This window comes from Salmo trutta, chromosome 12 (genome assembly GCF_901001165.1).
Source record: "Salmo trutta chromosome 12, fSalTru1.1, whole genome shotgun sequence".
Lineage (NCBI taxonomy): Eukaryota > Metazoa > Chordata > Actinopteri > Salmoniformes > Salmonidae > Salmo > Salmo trutta.
In genome coordinates this window covers 38,175,137-38,190,664 of record NC_042968.1, presented here as the reverse complement: position 1 = coordinate 38,190,664, position 15,528 = coordinate 38,175,137, and the positions used below count along the sequence as shown (strand labels likewise).

The window sequence follows — 15,528 nt, the reverse complement described above, 5'->3', positions numbered from 1 at the left end:
CATCTGGGGCATTCAAGTGCTGTTGGAACTAGGAAAGTCATTGTAGAAAGATACTTTTCCACTTGGAAAGTATCAGAATCAACCAATAGGAAGCTCTACGTAAATAACGTACGTTAATTTTAACTCTGAGCCGGCGGTTCCTAGTTTCCGACTTGTTATGAATGTGCCAACAGCCCTACATGTCGTAGGGGGACGATGTCTCCCCGCTTTCCTCTCTCGCACGATTTGGGGACGGATGGCACTTGGGTCCTGATTCAACCATTTGTATCTTCTTAGGGGTTTTACAGCAACATGCAGCCTGGCTTCTATCATGCTGCATTACTGCAGCCTATTGTACCTAAACTAGCTGACCCATCCAGTCCCATTTAGTCACAGATAATTAGTTATCTGACAGCACAACGCAGGGAAAAATAAATAAATATGACAGCGAACTCTAAAATACAGACCATTTGAGAAATTGACTACGGGTTATTAAATTAGATTTTATCTAATCAGATTTTTTTTTGAAGAAACGTTTTGTTTATTGTGACAGATATGAATAAAGTGGAGATACAGAGGCTGGGATTCGATCCCACACAGGCAGGGGGACCATATGAATGTCAAACCACAAGGAGCTATATCAAGTTACCATTAACTATTAAATCAACCTCTTCATGGACTAAGAACTGGAGTGGTTTATCTTTAGAGATGTGAGTTAAAATCACCCCAAAAACACCACACTAACCACCCCAAAAACACCACACTGTTGCCAGTTACAATGACATTACAGTCTTGGTGGAAACAACGAAAACTAGTAGTTTAATGTAAACAAACAAAAGTTAGTACTAAAAACTATTTTTAAAAGCAAACAACCAAGAGCTGAAAAGTTGTGCAGGTTATAACCAAAAATATGAACGTGATTCAAGCGTTGCAATAGAAAAACGTCCCATATAATTTTAGCATTCAAACATGTTGATTATAACAGTCAGGAGGAATGTTTGGACTGATCTAGAAAACCTATTTTCAACTGCCGTTTCATACCAGCATGATAGATGTACTGTTAGTTTATGGTTGACCTCGGTACTTAGGTTGACCTTGGTTCAAGGTACGTGAATGCACCGAGTTTACAAGTCTTATTTCCGAACACTCAGAGGTTGAGAACAAGGCATTACATCCAACAAAGCTCTGGCCTCCAGGGACACAATGCTTTCTGGGTGATGTAGTCCCTCTTCACAAATCAGTCTGTTTCCTGTGACCTCACTTCTCCTGTGTCTGGTGAAGTCTGTTCTGGTTAAGATCCAGGTCAATCATCCCATGGTGTGGAGTTGAAAGATAACCAGTATCTCCCTCTAGTATGGCAAGCAGGAAATCTGTTAATGAAAAAAGTAGCAAAACTAAAGATTTGATCAGTGACAAACATGTTCCTACAAAAACTGGAATAATTAGTTATACTTGTCAATAACCTACAAGCTATCGTCTGTTCAATGTTAACACAAAAAAATAGATATTTACAGTATCTGTTGAGGTTAATCTACCTGGTTATATTACTCTCTACTCGTCATGATGTCCACCCAAAAAGTGTATGAAATATATTCTGTTACAAAACGATGAGCTCACCTTATCTTAACCGAGAAGACTCCTCAAGTGAACACCTCTGTTCCTGTCATACTGTAGATGGTCTCCTTCTCTGGGTGAACACCTCTGTTCCTGTCATACTGTAGATGGTCTCCTTCTCTGGGTGAACACCTCTGTTCCTGTCATACTGTAGATGGTCTCCTTCTCTGGGTGAACACCTCTGTTCCTGTCATACTGTAGACGGTCTCCTTCTCTGGGTGAACACCTCTGTTCCTGTCATACTGTAGACGGTCTCCTTCTCTGGGTGAACACCTCTGTTCCTGTCATACTGTAGATGGTCTCCTTCTCTGGGTGAACACCTCTGTTCCTGTCATACTGTAGACGGTCTCCTTCTCTGGGTGAACACCTCTGTTCCTGTCATACTGTAGATGGTCTCCTTCTCTGGGTGAACACCTCTGTTCCTGTCATACTGTAGATGGTCTCCTTCTCTGGGTGAACACCTCTGTTCCTGTCATACTGTAGATGGTCTCCTTCTCTGGGTGAACACCTCTGTTCCTGTCATACTGTAGATGGTCTCCTTCTCTGGGTGAACACATCTGTTCCTGTCATACTGTAGACGGTCTCCTTCTCTGGGTGAACACCTCTGTTCCTGTCATACTGTAGATGGTCTCCTTCTCTGGGTGAACACCTCTGTTCCTGTCATACTGTAGATGGTCTCCTTCTCCCCCACTAGATGGGAATTACAGTAATATAAGCAGGGAAGAAAAGAGCAAAACAATAAGTATTTAATCAATTATTTGACTAATCTGTGACTAAAAAGATTGATAACACACCTTTAGGGCTTTGAGGAATTCACTTGTGAAGAGATGAAACAGTTCAGTCCAACATAGAGAAGGAACGATGAGACCCTGCAGCATTAGGGACACTGCTGCTGGAAACATATATTAGCATCACCTGTGAAAACACATGTATGACGTTATCAGAACAAGCAATTACAATTAGCCTACATTAATTACAAGTTTAAGTTGATGTTATTGGAACTTCAGTCTGAATAGGACATGAATAAATAAAAGATTACTGTATAAATTGACATTTGATTAACATTATTAGCTACAATAACTAACAGCACACAGATGGGTCATGAACACACTACATTACCTTTTGATCCAGTGAAACTCATCCTTTTCAACAATATCTTATTTTCTACTTTCAAATTGTGGATTAAAGCAGTGTACTTCCTTAGGTCAAAAATGGATGAATATAGACTTGATGAAAACTTGATAATTTATATATGAAAAGATAAAACAGCCTGTCCCAGTCCAGTAAAAATCAATAATAATTTAAAACAATAACCTTTTAAATGGCTTTGTTCTTTTGTTGTTTTCAGTCTTCAGGTTTCAAAGTCAGGACCAGTCAAGTAAAAGGGAGGCCATAATAACTATATATATATAGTTATTATGTTTGTATTGTTATTATTATATTGCTAGATATTTCTGCATTGTTCAAAAACATGGACATGTCAATGTTATCGGAACACTTTGGAAAAAGCCTAAACTTCAAAACAACTGATACTACTCATTATGCGATAGTGTAACTAGTGTATAACTGATACTACTCATAATGCTATAGTATAACTAGTATAACTGATACTACTCATTATGCTATAGTATAACTAGTGTATAACTGATACTACTCATTATGCTATAGTGTAACTAGTATATAACTGATACTACTCATAATGCTATAGTGTAACTAGTATATAACTGATACTACTCATAATGCTATAGTGTAACTAGTGTATAACTGATACTACTCATTATGCTATAGTATAACTAGTATAACTGATACTACTCATTATGCTATAGTATAACTAGTGTATAACTGATACTACTCATAATGCTATAGTGTAACTAGTGTATAACTGATACTACTCATTATGCTATAGTGTAACTAGTATATAACTGATACTACTCATAATGCTATAGTATAACTAGTGTATAACTGATACTACTCATTATGCTATAGTGTAACTAGTATATAACTGATACTACTAATTATGCTATAGTGTAACTAGTATAACTGATACTACTCATAATGCTATAGTGTAACTAGTGTATAACTGATACTACTCATTATGCTATAGTGTAACTAGTATAACTGATACTACTCATTATGCTATAGTGTAACTAGTGTATAACTGATACTACTCATTATGCTATAGTGTAACTAGTATATAACTGATACTACTCATTATGCTATAGTGTAACTAGTATAACTGATACTACTCATAATGCTATAGTGTAACTAGTATAACTGATACTACTCATTATGCTATAGCGTAACCAGTATATAACTGATACTACTCATAATGCTATAGTGTAACTAGTATATAACTGATACTACTCATAATGCTATAGTGTAACTAGTATATAACTGATACTACTCATAATGCTATAGTATAACTAGTATATAACTGATACTACTCATTATGCTATAGTGTAACTAGTGTATAACTGATACTACTCATTATGCTATAGTATAACTAGTATAACTGATACTACTCATAATGCTATAGTGTAACTAGTGTATAACTGATACTACTCATTATGCTATAGTGTAACTAGTATATAACTGATACTACTCATTATGCTATAGTGTAACTAGTATATAACTGATACTACTCATAATGCTATAGTGTAACTAGTGTATAACTGATACTACTCATTATGCTATAGTGTAACTAGTATATAACTGATACTACTCATTATGCTATAGTGTAACTAGTATATAACTGATACTACTCATAATGCTATAGTGTAACTAGTGTATAACTGATACTACTCATTATGCTATAGTATAACTAGTATATAACTGATACTACTCATTATGCTATAGTGTAACTAGTATATAACTGATACTACTCATAATGCTATAGTGTAACTAGTATATAACTGATACTACTCATTATGCTATAGTATAACTAGTGTATAACTGATACTACTCATTATGCTATAGTGTAACTAGTGTATAACTGATACTACTCATTATGCTATAGTGTAACTAGTATATAACTGATACTACTCATAATGCTATAGTGTAACTAGTGTATAACTGATACTACTCATTATGCTATAGTATAACTAGTATATAACTGATACTACTCATTATGCTATAGTGTAACTAGTGTATAACTGATACTACTCATTATGCTATAGTGTAACTAGTATATAACTGATACTACTCATAATGCTATAGTGTAACTAGTGTATAACTGATACTACTCATTATGCTATAGTATAACTAGTATATAACTGATACTACTCATTATGCTATAGTGTAACTAGTATATAACTGATACTACTCATAATGCTATAGTGTAACTAGTGTATAACTGATACTACTCATTATGCTATAGTATAACTAGTATATAACTGATACTACTCATTATGCTATAGTATAACTAGTGTATAACTGATACTACTCATTATGCTATAGTATAACTAGTATATAACTGATACTACTCATTATGCTATAGTATAACTAGTGTATAACTGATACTACTCATTATGCTATAGTATAACTAGTATATAACTGATACTACTCATAATGCTATAGTGTAACTAGTGTATAACTGATACTACTCATTATGCTATAGTATAACTAGTATATAACTGATACTACTCATTATGCTATAGTATAACTAGTGTATAACTGATACTACTCATTATGCTATAGTATAACTAGTATATAACTGATACTACTCATTATGCTATAGTATAACTAGTGTATAACTGATACTACTCATTATGCTATAGTATAACTAGTGTATACTGATACTACTCATTATGCTATAGTGTAACTATAGTGTAACTATGGGCCCAATTCAATCAAATCCGCTTTAGCCGACATCCGTTTTCACGGTGTCTGAGGTGGAACTGCGTTAGAGCTCTCAAATCCACCAGCAGCTCCCAGCATAGTACCTAAAGCGGACATTGCCATTGTCTGCACGGAGTCACATTAAGAGAAATCTAATGCAGCCTTGTTAATAAGTCTGAATGCTGGAATATGAGATGTAATCTACACCTCCATTAGGCTGATAGAAATCATCATTATTTAGTTTAATGATTTTCAATTTGAGCGTCATTATTTCTATATAGCCTACACCTCCCCTTTCTTTGTGACAATGATCAAGACCAGCTGCTAGCTGACGCAGTTACACCTCGTACACCATCAAAACATCAGCTACACGGGTGTCAACGCTTGATCTGATTGACTCTTGGCCTATGTGTCACAAGCACATTAGCTACAGTTCAGATAACCTAAATGATCAATAACCATTCAAATATTGCTTTGCTGTATTGTTCAATCATCATTCTGAATACAAAGGCTATAAGGTAGTAGACCAAAAAGACACCCGTTTTAGAATGGGCTGTCAAGACAATTGTATAACCCATCAACCATTAAAATGTCTGTACAGTTTAGGTTACACAGCTACAGTACTGTTTCATTGGTGATCAGAAAGTAACTAATACAAAGTTATGGCTATACACTGTCTTGCAATGTAGAAAACCATTCAACTTGCCATTGTGCTTCCTGCCATACCACATGACTCTCCCACAACTGAACCCTAACCATTTCCCTTTCTCTGCAGCTGTGGCAGTTAGGTTACTGAAGTCCTCTTGGAGTTCAAGACATCTCAACAAAAAAAGATCTACTTCTAGAACAAATGTAGAAAACACGAGTTGGATCTGCTGAATATCTTTTCATCAAAAAACCCTCTGTTCCAACTCATTGTTCATGTCAATATTAAGCCTACAATTATATCAATCCTCAATGGCTTCCTTCTTCCTTCAGCTACACTATCTGGAGAGCCTTCAACACTGACACTATTTTTGGTGCATCCAAAAAGGACAGCCATTCCCAAGTGTGATTCTTCTTGCACATGCCCATGGCTTCAACAGCAATACTGATTGAATTGGCTTTTGCCTTTAGCAATTGTTCTGAGATTTCCAAATCCTTTCTGCATCGATCATTTATCTTTGACATTTGCTGTAGGTCGACCGGCAGCATCTTACAACATACCCTCAGAAAACTAGCTAGGAGTAACTCAACAATCTGAACGGTCAATTGAAAAAAGTCTGTGTCTGTCCACATGGTAAGCCTGTCAAACACAAGGTCCTTGGGTACCTCAATGTCATCAAACAAGCGTACATTTCCTTCAACAAGGTCTCTTCCATCTTCCTGCCATTCCTTGAGCTTGGTAACAAGGGTTCGGTATCTTACTTCCATGTCCAACACACTTTCATTCAAAGTCAAGGCTCTCCAGAGAGGATCAATGATTATCTTAGAAATCAGACCCAGAGCTCTGCATCCTGCTTTAAATGGCTGAATCTCCAAACCAGCAGCAACAGCTGCAAGCATACTACTCTCATCTTCATAGTCCCTGTTAAACACAATTATATCATCATGGATGCTATACACCCCAGCAGCATTGTGAAACAGACTGTCAATTCTGTTTCCACTGGATGGAGATAAGGGCACTTCATCAAATTCTCCTTTGCTGGCCAGAAAGGTTTTGAACGGAACAAGATAACTGTCCATTCCCCATCGTTGTTCTTGGACAGCATCACTCACAGTATTCCCCAAACGCACTGTTCCAGACTCCAACTCTACTGTTCTAATGTTAGGAGAGCTGTGGACTCCTACTTCCTTTTCTCCTAAAATCATTTTTTCCCAGAGAAGAAGAGTTGTTTTTGCCTGGTGAGCCAAGCCGTCAATCAAATGTAAGCCACAAAAGAGCTGATTCACAAGGGAAATGATTGTCTTCTCAGCGTGGCTAAAGCCATCATATTTCTCAACTATGAGTGGTAGGACATCTGATCTGTATTTAGCAAGGATTGGTTTGAAATTATTTTCAGAACCAATCTGATAACCAAAACAGTTTTTAAATTTGGAAAAAATCCATCTTCTCCAATGTATATTTTTACACATTAAGATTTTATGGATATATGTCCAGCAAATGTTTACTTGGTTGTTCTCTGAGTCCGAGGCTTGCTCTATGACCCCAGATTGACGATCAGACTCTTCCGTTATGAAGATGTCAGCAGATCTATTCTCACGGCCGAGTATTGCCGTCTCATCAGCAAACCGGGTTGCATCAGTCTCAGTAAAGACCTTCTCGGTCTTTATACTCTGAGGAACTTGCCTGGCTGTTTCAAATTTGTCTTCCTGCATCTTCTTTGCTATTAAAGCTTCTCTTTTTTTATTTTTCCTCCTGTAATCCAGTGGCCTTTCTTTTGTTACATTTGAAATCCCAGAACGTTTCCAATGAGGCGCCATTGAGAACTTTTCTTTTAGTAATTCAAGTTCACCTTTTTTGCCTTTCAGTCTCCAACTTTGAATTTTCATTTTCTTCTTGACTAATGTTAAGTTATGAATTATATTTTCAAGGAGATCTATATTTTTGGGGAAATCAAGATCAAAATTGTACTCGAGAACAGCAGAGACAATCTGCCTGTAGGTTCCACACACATCGGCCGCAAACTTTGCAACTTCGACCATTACACCTCTAGTCAATAAACGGAAGTCAAGTTTTTCTTTTCCCTCACCTTTTGATTTCACGTCAAGGTCTAAACCTATTTTCTTACAAAGGGGGTAGAGGTCCGTTGTTTTATCTTCTGTTGCAGATGTCATAAAAGATTTGTCTCTTGTAGGTCGGTGTACTGCTTCCTCATCAGATAGTGATACATCTGTGTCAGTAGAGATCTTAACATGCTGAGTTGATACGAGGTCCAGATTGGGTTCATCCTTAATACAGACGTTAGTAGGTCCATTCTTGAGCGCAAGTGTTGCTGTTTCAACATCTGTTTCATTAGACATGGTCTCTTTGACATGATGAGGAGATACCTGGCTGGCATCAAGGTCAAAGTTCATCAGAGAGACAGTGTTGTCCTGCTGTATTTCTACATCTTTATTCAATCTCAGATTAAATGACACAATGTCATTTAAAAGGTTGGAGCTTACATGTGTTTTTGATACTGGAATTGCCCTTGGATCAGGAAGTTCGAAGACTTTTGTTATCAAGTCAGGTCTTTGCAGTCTGGGCTTCTCCATCAAGAATTTTACTTTCGCCATAGTCCGAATTGCGAAGTCATGGCGTTGATCATTTTGCAAATATCACAGATGACATGTGCGTGAGATCGATTCATCTCTTCGGCAAAATGTGAAACCTCAGTCATTACCCCATTAGTCAGTAGACCTATGTCAAGTTTCTGTTTTGCTCCAGTTCCAACATGGAAATCTACACCTATTTTCTTGCAGTTTGGGTATGGGTCCTCAACATTCCCTCCGGCGGAGGGCTGACTTAATTCAGTTATTTTTGAGTCATTTACTGAGCAGATGTCGTTGGCCATCGTCTGATATTTCACTTCCTTTGTGTTATTTGCTTTCTGTTTCCTGTTAGAAACAAATTTTCCTTGACCTGACTTTTTACGCCTTTCAGATTTCCCAGGTAGAGCAGCTGTTTTTTTCACTGTGGAGACCATTAAGGATTGGTTCATAACACGTCTGTGCACTGCTTCAGCATTACACTGTATTACATCGGTCTCTGTGTTGATGGTTTTCATCTCAACATCCTGAAGTGATATGAAGTCCAGATCAGTCTCTTCCTTTATGCAGATGTCAGCAGATCCATTCTCATGGCCAAGTATTGCAGTCTCATCAGAACACTGTGTTGAATCAGTCTCAGTAAAGACGCTCTCTGTCTTAACACACTGAGAAACTTGTCTGGCTCTTTCAAATTGGTCTGCCTTCATCTTCCTTGCTGTGAAAGTTTCTCTTTCTTCCTTTTTCCTCATTAAATCCAGTCGTCTTCTTTTTGTTACTTCTTTAAGTCTTTGATCTTTTGACAGCTGATGCCCTAGTGACCACCATGTCACCTGAAATTACTGCATATTTCCTTTTTTTGGGAGGCACAATTGTTAAAGTTTCTTGTAACAATTCATGTTTTTCTTTACTTAACATGCCTTTAAAATTTGGTCCTTGTTTTCTTTTCGACTAATCGTAAATTGAGGATGATATTTTTAATAAGATCTTTATCCTTTTGCAAATCAACATCAAAATTGTACACGAGGACATCACTGATAATCTGCCTGTAAGTACCATACACTTTTTTGGCAAAATGGCCCACTTCAATCATTGCACCTTTGGTCAATAAACACAAGTCAAGTTTTTCTTTTGCCTCACCTATTGATTTCACATCAAGATCTAAACCTATTTTCTTACAGAGGGGGTAGAGGTCCATCGTTTTATCTTCTGTTGCAGATGACATAAAAGATAGGTCCCTTGTAGGTCTGTGTACTGCTTCGTCATCAAACAGAGATACATCTGTGTCAGTAGAGATAGTCTCCATTTTAACATGCTGAGTTGATACAAGGTCCAGATTGGGTTCATCCTTAATACAGATGTTAGTAGGTCCATTCTTGAGGGCAAGTGTTGCTGTTTCAACAGCACTCTGTGATACATCTGTTTCATTAGACATGGTCTCTTTGACATGATGAGATACCTGGCTGGCATCAAGGTCAAAGTTCATCAGAGAGTCAGTGTTGTCCTCTTCAGCCTTTTCATACTCAACCAACCGATCTTCCTCAAAGGACATTATAGGGACACATTCCTCCTCCTTCTTTATAACCAACTGCTGTATTTCTACATCTTTTTTCAACCTCTGGTTAGCTGACACAATGTCATTTGAGTGCTTTACACATGAGTAGCGTGTTTTTGATACTGTCATTGTCATAGGAAGTTCAAAGACTTGTGTTAACAATCCAGGTTTTGAGACTTTGAACTTTGTCAATGTCATTAAGTACGTTACTTTTCGGTTAGTCCTACTTGCGAATTCACGACGTTGATCACTTTGAAGACAAAGATCAAAGTTGTATTCTAGAATATCACAGATGACATGCTGAGAGGTCCTAAAGTATTTGGCTAAATCTGAGATCTCAATCATTACACCATTAGTGAGTAGCTTTAAGTCAAGTTTCTGTTTTTCTCCAGATCCAACATTGAAATCAACACCTACTTTATTGCAGTGCTCCAAATGGATTCGTTTTGAGGCATTTACAAAAAACTGCCAGTTTGTTTTTTTACTCTTTAGATTGTAGTCCTCTAAATGTGCAGTTGGGTCGATTTGACCTCCAGAACAAGCACTTTCTGCAGCTGACAGTGGTGATTGAGACACTGTAGACCCAAATACGTTTCCAATTTGAGTTTCACTGGGTTCAAAACATGATTCGTCTTTGACAGAGGTGCTGGGGTTATCTTGCTCTGTATGGACAATAACATGTTTACCTTCAACGTTTGTAATCAGAATGACTCTCTTTACACCTACGGCCTGTGACACTGAGTTGATACTCGATACAAGCACATTATCTGTAATCTCCCTGTCTTGAGCAACAATAGTAGTCAGGCCTATTGATTCTGCTTTAATCTCCACATCTCTTGCTCTGCTATCTTTTGACAAAACACCACATATTTGCTGTGATGTCATTTCATGAGGATGTATATCATATCCATAACCTGCTTGTGTATCAAAAAGATCAGCCTTAATAACAGATGGGGATATAGGAATATCCGTCTCATCCACCTCAAGCTTTAGTTCCACATCCATCTCACTCCAAACTAGGCTAAATAACGTTAGTTGGCGACATGGTTATTTCTAAGGAAATGGAGTAGACTTGGTCATTCCTAATCCTTGTTCCACTTCTTATCAATACCATTCAAGTGAGTTTTAGTGGCAGCAGAGGTCCAATAGAGCAAAAGCTATTTTGATCATGTAAAATAAAACGTTGTTGCAGTGTGGTTCTCACATGTTTTCCTCGAAATAAGTCCTGGTTGTCATAAAAACATGTTATTTTTGCGCAACACTATTGGAAAAAAGTATTTGTTACTGCAACAGTCGACACTTCGCTGACACCACGTGACTAAAACAATGAAACCAAAACCAGTTGGATCGATAGCTAGCGACTTGTTCTTTGGTCCTAGCTAATATGCTAACGTTACCATTCCAAATTTGTAGATCACACCTATACATGGAAGGTATGTTGACTGCATACAAAGCAGCTTATATTATACTACGTTATAGTCCATGAAATAGATAGCTGTTTATGCTGCAAAAGCACAAACGTAACTGGCTCCCACAAGTTAGCTAGCTAGCCCAACCTTGACGTTGCAAGTCCTCTCAGCCTCCGACTGTTTGAAATTGGACAAAACAAATGTGCAGACTTCGTCTGTTTTCAAGGCGTGGCACTATCAAGACTAGTCATCAGTCTTTAGCCAACAGAGGTGGGAAAAAATGTGGCTTATTATTTGTGACCAGATCGGAAGCATCCATCTTTGTTGTGATTGACATTCTCGCTCCTTATTGGACACTTTCTTCGTCTTTATATTTTTGGAGTCAAATAGCGCAATGTCGCCACCTAACGCACTGGAGGCAAGTGCCCGTTTTCGTTTTTATCTGACTTCATAGTAATGCACTTCAATCCATAAAAACAAAATTGGCAATATCGTAATTTTGTATTTATTTTTGGACTTCATTTAAGGTTAGGGATAGGCATAAGGTTAGCAGTCTGGTTAAGGTTAGGTTTAAAATCAAATTTAAAAAGATACATATTGTAGAAATAGACAGGGTTTAGCCATATGACTATGTGAAGGAAGGTAGTGACGACCCCAGCCTGCACGAATCTCTAGTAAACCCAAAGATGGTTTAAGAAAAATAAATAGCTAAATACAGGCAAACACTTGAGTAAATGAGGGTTCTGGTGGCTCTGTTATGGTGTGGGGTATATTTTCCTGGCATGGTTTAGGTCAGGCCTCTCATACCCTGTTCCCTGAGAGCTGGGGTTGGAGCGAAAACCTGCAGGAGGAAAGCTCTCCAGGAACAAGGTTGGAGAGCCTTGGTTCAGGTCCACTCAGCCCCTAAGAGGGCAAGATAAATGCCAATAAATACACAGCCATTGTGAGTGACCACCTTCAACCCATCGTGAATCATTTCTACCCTGATAGGAAAGTTCTCTTCCAGGATGGCAATGCCCCATCCACCGTGCACAGGGGTTTGATGAGCATGAAAACGATATAAACCTTATGCCATGGCACATCTGTCACCAGATCTCAACCCAGCTGAACACTTATGGGAGATTCTGGCGCAGCGCCTGAGACAAAACACCAAATGGTGTAATTTTTAATGGAAGAATGGTGTCGTATCCCTTCAATAGAGTTCCAGACACTGGTAGAATCTATACCAAGGCACACTGAAGCTGTTCTGGCGGCTCTTGGCGGCCCCATGCCTAGTTTCCTTTATTTTGGCAGTTACCTGTAATTCCTCCATGATCATTGTTGATGTTGTCTCTCCAGGCGCTTGGGTCCTCCTGATTGGGCCATTTGTATCTTCTTGTGGCAGGTTAGGATAATTAACGTGGCAGGTTTGGTGAATAAGCGTGGCAGGTTAGGTTAATTAGCGGTTAGGTGAATTAATGTGGCAGGTTAGGAGACTAAGGTTAAAGTTAGGAAAAGGGTTAGGTTTAGCTACAATGCTACAGTTGTCAACAACTGTTGTCCCCGACGCGAAAGAAACGGCCATGGACCAATGGCGAGCATCAATGGGTATAACTTGAAATCAAGAAACGGCCGATTTCATAAAATGCCCCCTAATTTCGGTCTCCATGTAAACCCTTCTCGTTGAACGCGACACGTGTATAACTACAACCAGTTAGCAAGTCAGAAATGTCAGAGTTTTATAGTTCCGACTAGTACACGAACACGGCATAAACAAAGGTTAGTCATGTATTGGGAAAAAAATATTTTCACAGACCCTGCTGTCCGCGGGCGTTGGACCCCCGGTTGAATACCCCTGAGCTAACGAATCAGACACATTTAGTCAGAGCACAGAAAATGTGTTATTAAAAAAATATATGAATCCATTTTTTTTTCTTATCTGGCTATCTGATGGCACAACACAGGATTAAAAACATAAAACAGAGGACTAACATATATAGCTCATTTGAGAGATTGGGTTATGAAATCAGATATGATTTAATCAGATAAAAATATATATATTGTAATGAAACATGCAAGGAGCAGGTCTCGAATCTCCCCGAAGTCCAGCGTGCTATCGACTGTGCCGCAAAAGCATGCTCAACATGCTCAAACGGCCCTGCGTTTATAAGAGCGGATATCGACTCTGCCGCTTGAGTATGCTTTTGGGGCAGTCGATAGCGCGCTGGACTTCGTTCTTAACTTCCAATGCTCCATCCCCCTGCCTAACCCCCCTCCACGCCACTCCGCCAACCACCAGGATGCCCAGCATCAGAACATTCCAGGCATTCCCGTGATTGGCAGATAGCAGGTTGATTGGCATGTCGGACCCTGCGAACACTGGGTACTGGTAAGTACAACACAACCAACTAATAGCCTAACACATAACACACAGCTGTCATTGTGGGTCGCTACACAGCCCCCCCCCCCCCACCAAAGTCCCTCCTCCCGAGGGAACAAACAAAGTCTCTGAAGCGACCCGGAGGCTCCATTCGTGGCAGGGGGCTGCCCCTCTGGGACACAGGGGATGAAGGCAGGGATATGGGTGACAAGGAAGCGGGAACGGGGAATACGGTCCGTGGCTCTGAGGAACCACGCGGTGACACAGGGAGGGAGACAGGGTGGGTGGGCTGTCTGGAGCGTTGTCTGCGGCACCTGGGGGTGGGTGCCTGGAGAATGTCATTTCCAGAGAGGGGAATTGTGGGGGTCCCTGGGGTTTGGGGAGAAGAGGCCACTCTGTATGGGGCTAACCTGTCCCGGTGCAGTGCCACCTTTCTCCCCCTGGGAGGAAGCTGCACCCGGTAAACAACCTCCCCTACCCTCTCCAGGACGCTGCTGGGTCCCACCCATTGACTGTCCAACTTGGGACATTTTTCCTTTTTTCCTTAGGGGGCTGTAGACCCAGACCAGATCCCCAGCCACAAAGTGCCTTCCCTGGGTGTGCACGTCATAGTTCCTCTTCTGCCTCACACCTGCATTCACCAGCTGCTCTCTGGTGAAGGTCTGGGCTGTCTCCAGGCCGTCCTGGAGTCTCCGGGCATACTCCGGCCCCGGGGGAACATGAGGGCTATCCAGGGGCCGACCAAACGCCATCTCCGCAGGGGTGCGGATCTCTCTCCTCAGCATGAGGAGGGCAGGCGTGCAGGAGGTGGAGTCTTGGACAGCGGAACGGCTTGCCATGAGGACCATAGGCAGGTGCTTGTCCCAGTCACGCTGGTGTTTGGCAGAGACGATGGCCAGCTGCTGTCCAAGCGTTTTGTTGAAGTGCTCCACAAGGCCATCACTTTGAGGATGGAGAGGAGTAGTGCGGGTCTTGTGCATACCCAGCCTCTCACACATGGTGGCGAACACACGGGACTCAAAGTTTCTGCCTTGGTCGCTGTGGATGGACTCTGCAGCTCCAAACCTGCTGAACATCCGCTGTCAGGGTGTCGACGATGGTCTCTGACTCCTGGTCAGGCAGAGCATAGGCCTCGGGCCATTTTGTAAAATAGTCCATGGCCGTGAGCACCCAGCAGTTTCCACTGTCTGTGGTGGGGAATGGCCCAACTACATCCACACCCACCCTCTCCATGGGAGCCCCCACTGGGAACTGTTGGAGCTGAGCATAAGAGCGGCCTGGGAGGGCCCTTTCTCGCTGTGCAGTTGTCACAGCGACGGCAAAAGTCCTCCACATCCCTCTTGTGCTGCCCCCAGTAAAAGCCCTGACGGAGGCGGTGGAGGGTTTTTGTGACCCCAAAGTGTCCAGTCCCCACCCCCCCATGAGTACTCTGGAGCACAGCCTCCCGCAGTGCTTTTGGGACCACCACCTGCCACCACTCCTCTCCCGTAGCTGACTCCTTCCATGCCCGCTGTAGCACGCCATCAGCCAGCCGCAGTCTCTCAAAC

General features: G+C 40.5%; 1 protein-coding gene across 4 annotated transcripts; it reads right to left on the bottom strand.

The window, feature by feature from the left end:
- Positions 1–496: 496 nt before the first annotated feature.
- LOC115203510 (uncharacterized) lies at positions 497–11,959 on the bottom strand. Of its 4 annotated transcripts, XM_029768249.1 has the most exons (5): positions 2,713–8,721; positions 2,388–2,508; positions 1,679–2,283; positions 1,597–1,631; positions 497–1,349 (listed from the first exon to the last, which is right to left on the bottom strand). In XM_029768249.1, exon 1 carries the CDS (start codon positions 8,686–8,688, stop codon positions 6,409–6,411), a length of 2,280 nt encoding a protein of 759 aa, XP_029624109.1. In that variant the 5' UTR covers positions 8,689–8,721; the 3' UTR covers positions 497–1,349; positions 1,597–1,631; positions 1,679–2,283; positions 2,388–2,508; positions 2,713–6,408. The 4 variants fall into 4 exon arrangements, 3 of the variants coding, with proteins under 3 accessions (XP_029624109.1, XP_029624107.1, XP_029624108.1); XR_003880181.1 differs by lacking the exon at positions 2,713–8,721 and adding an exon at positions 11,770–11,959 and having other exon boundaries at positions 1,597–2,283; XM_029768247.1 differs by having other exon boundaries at positions 1,597–2,283.
- Between the last annotated feature and the right edge of the window lie 3,569 nt (positions 11,960–15,528).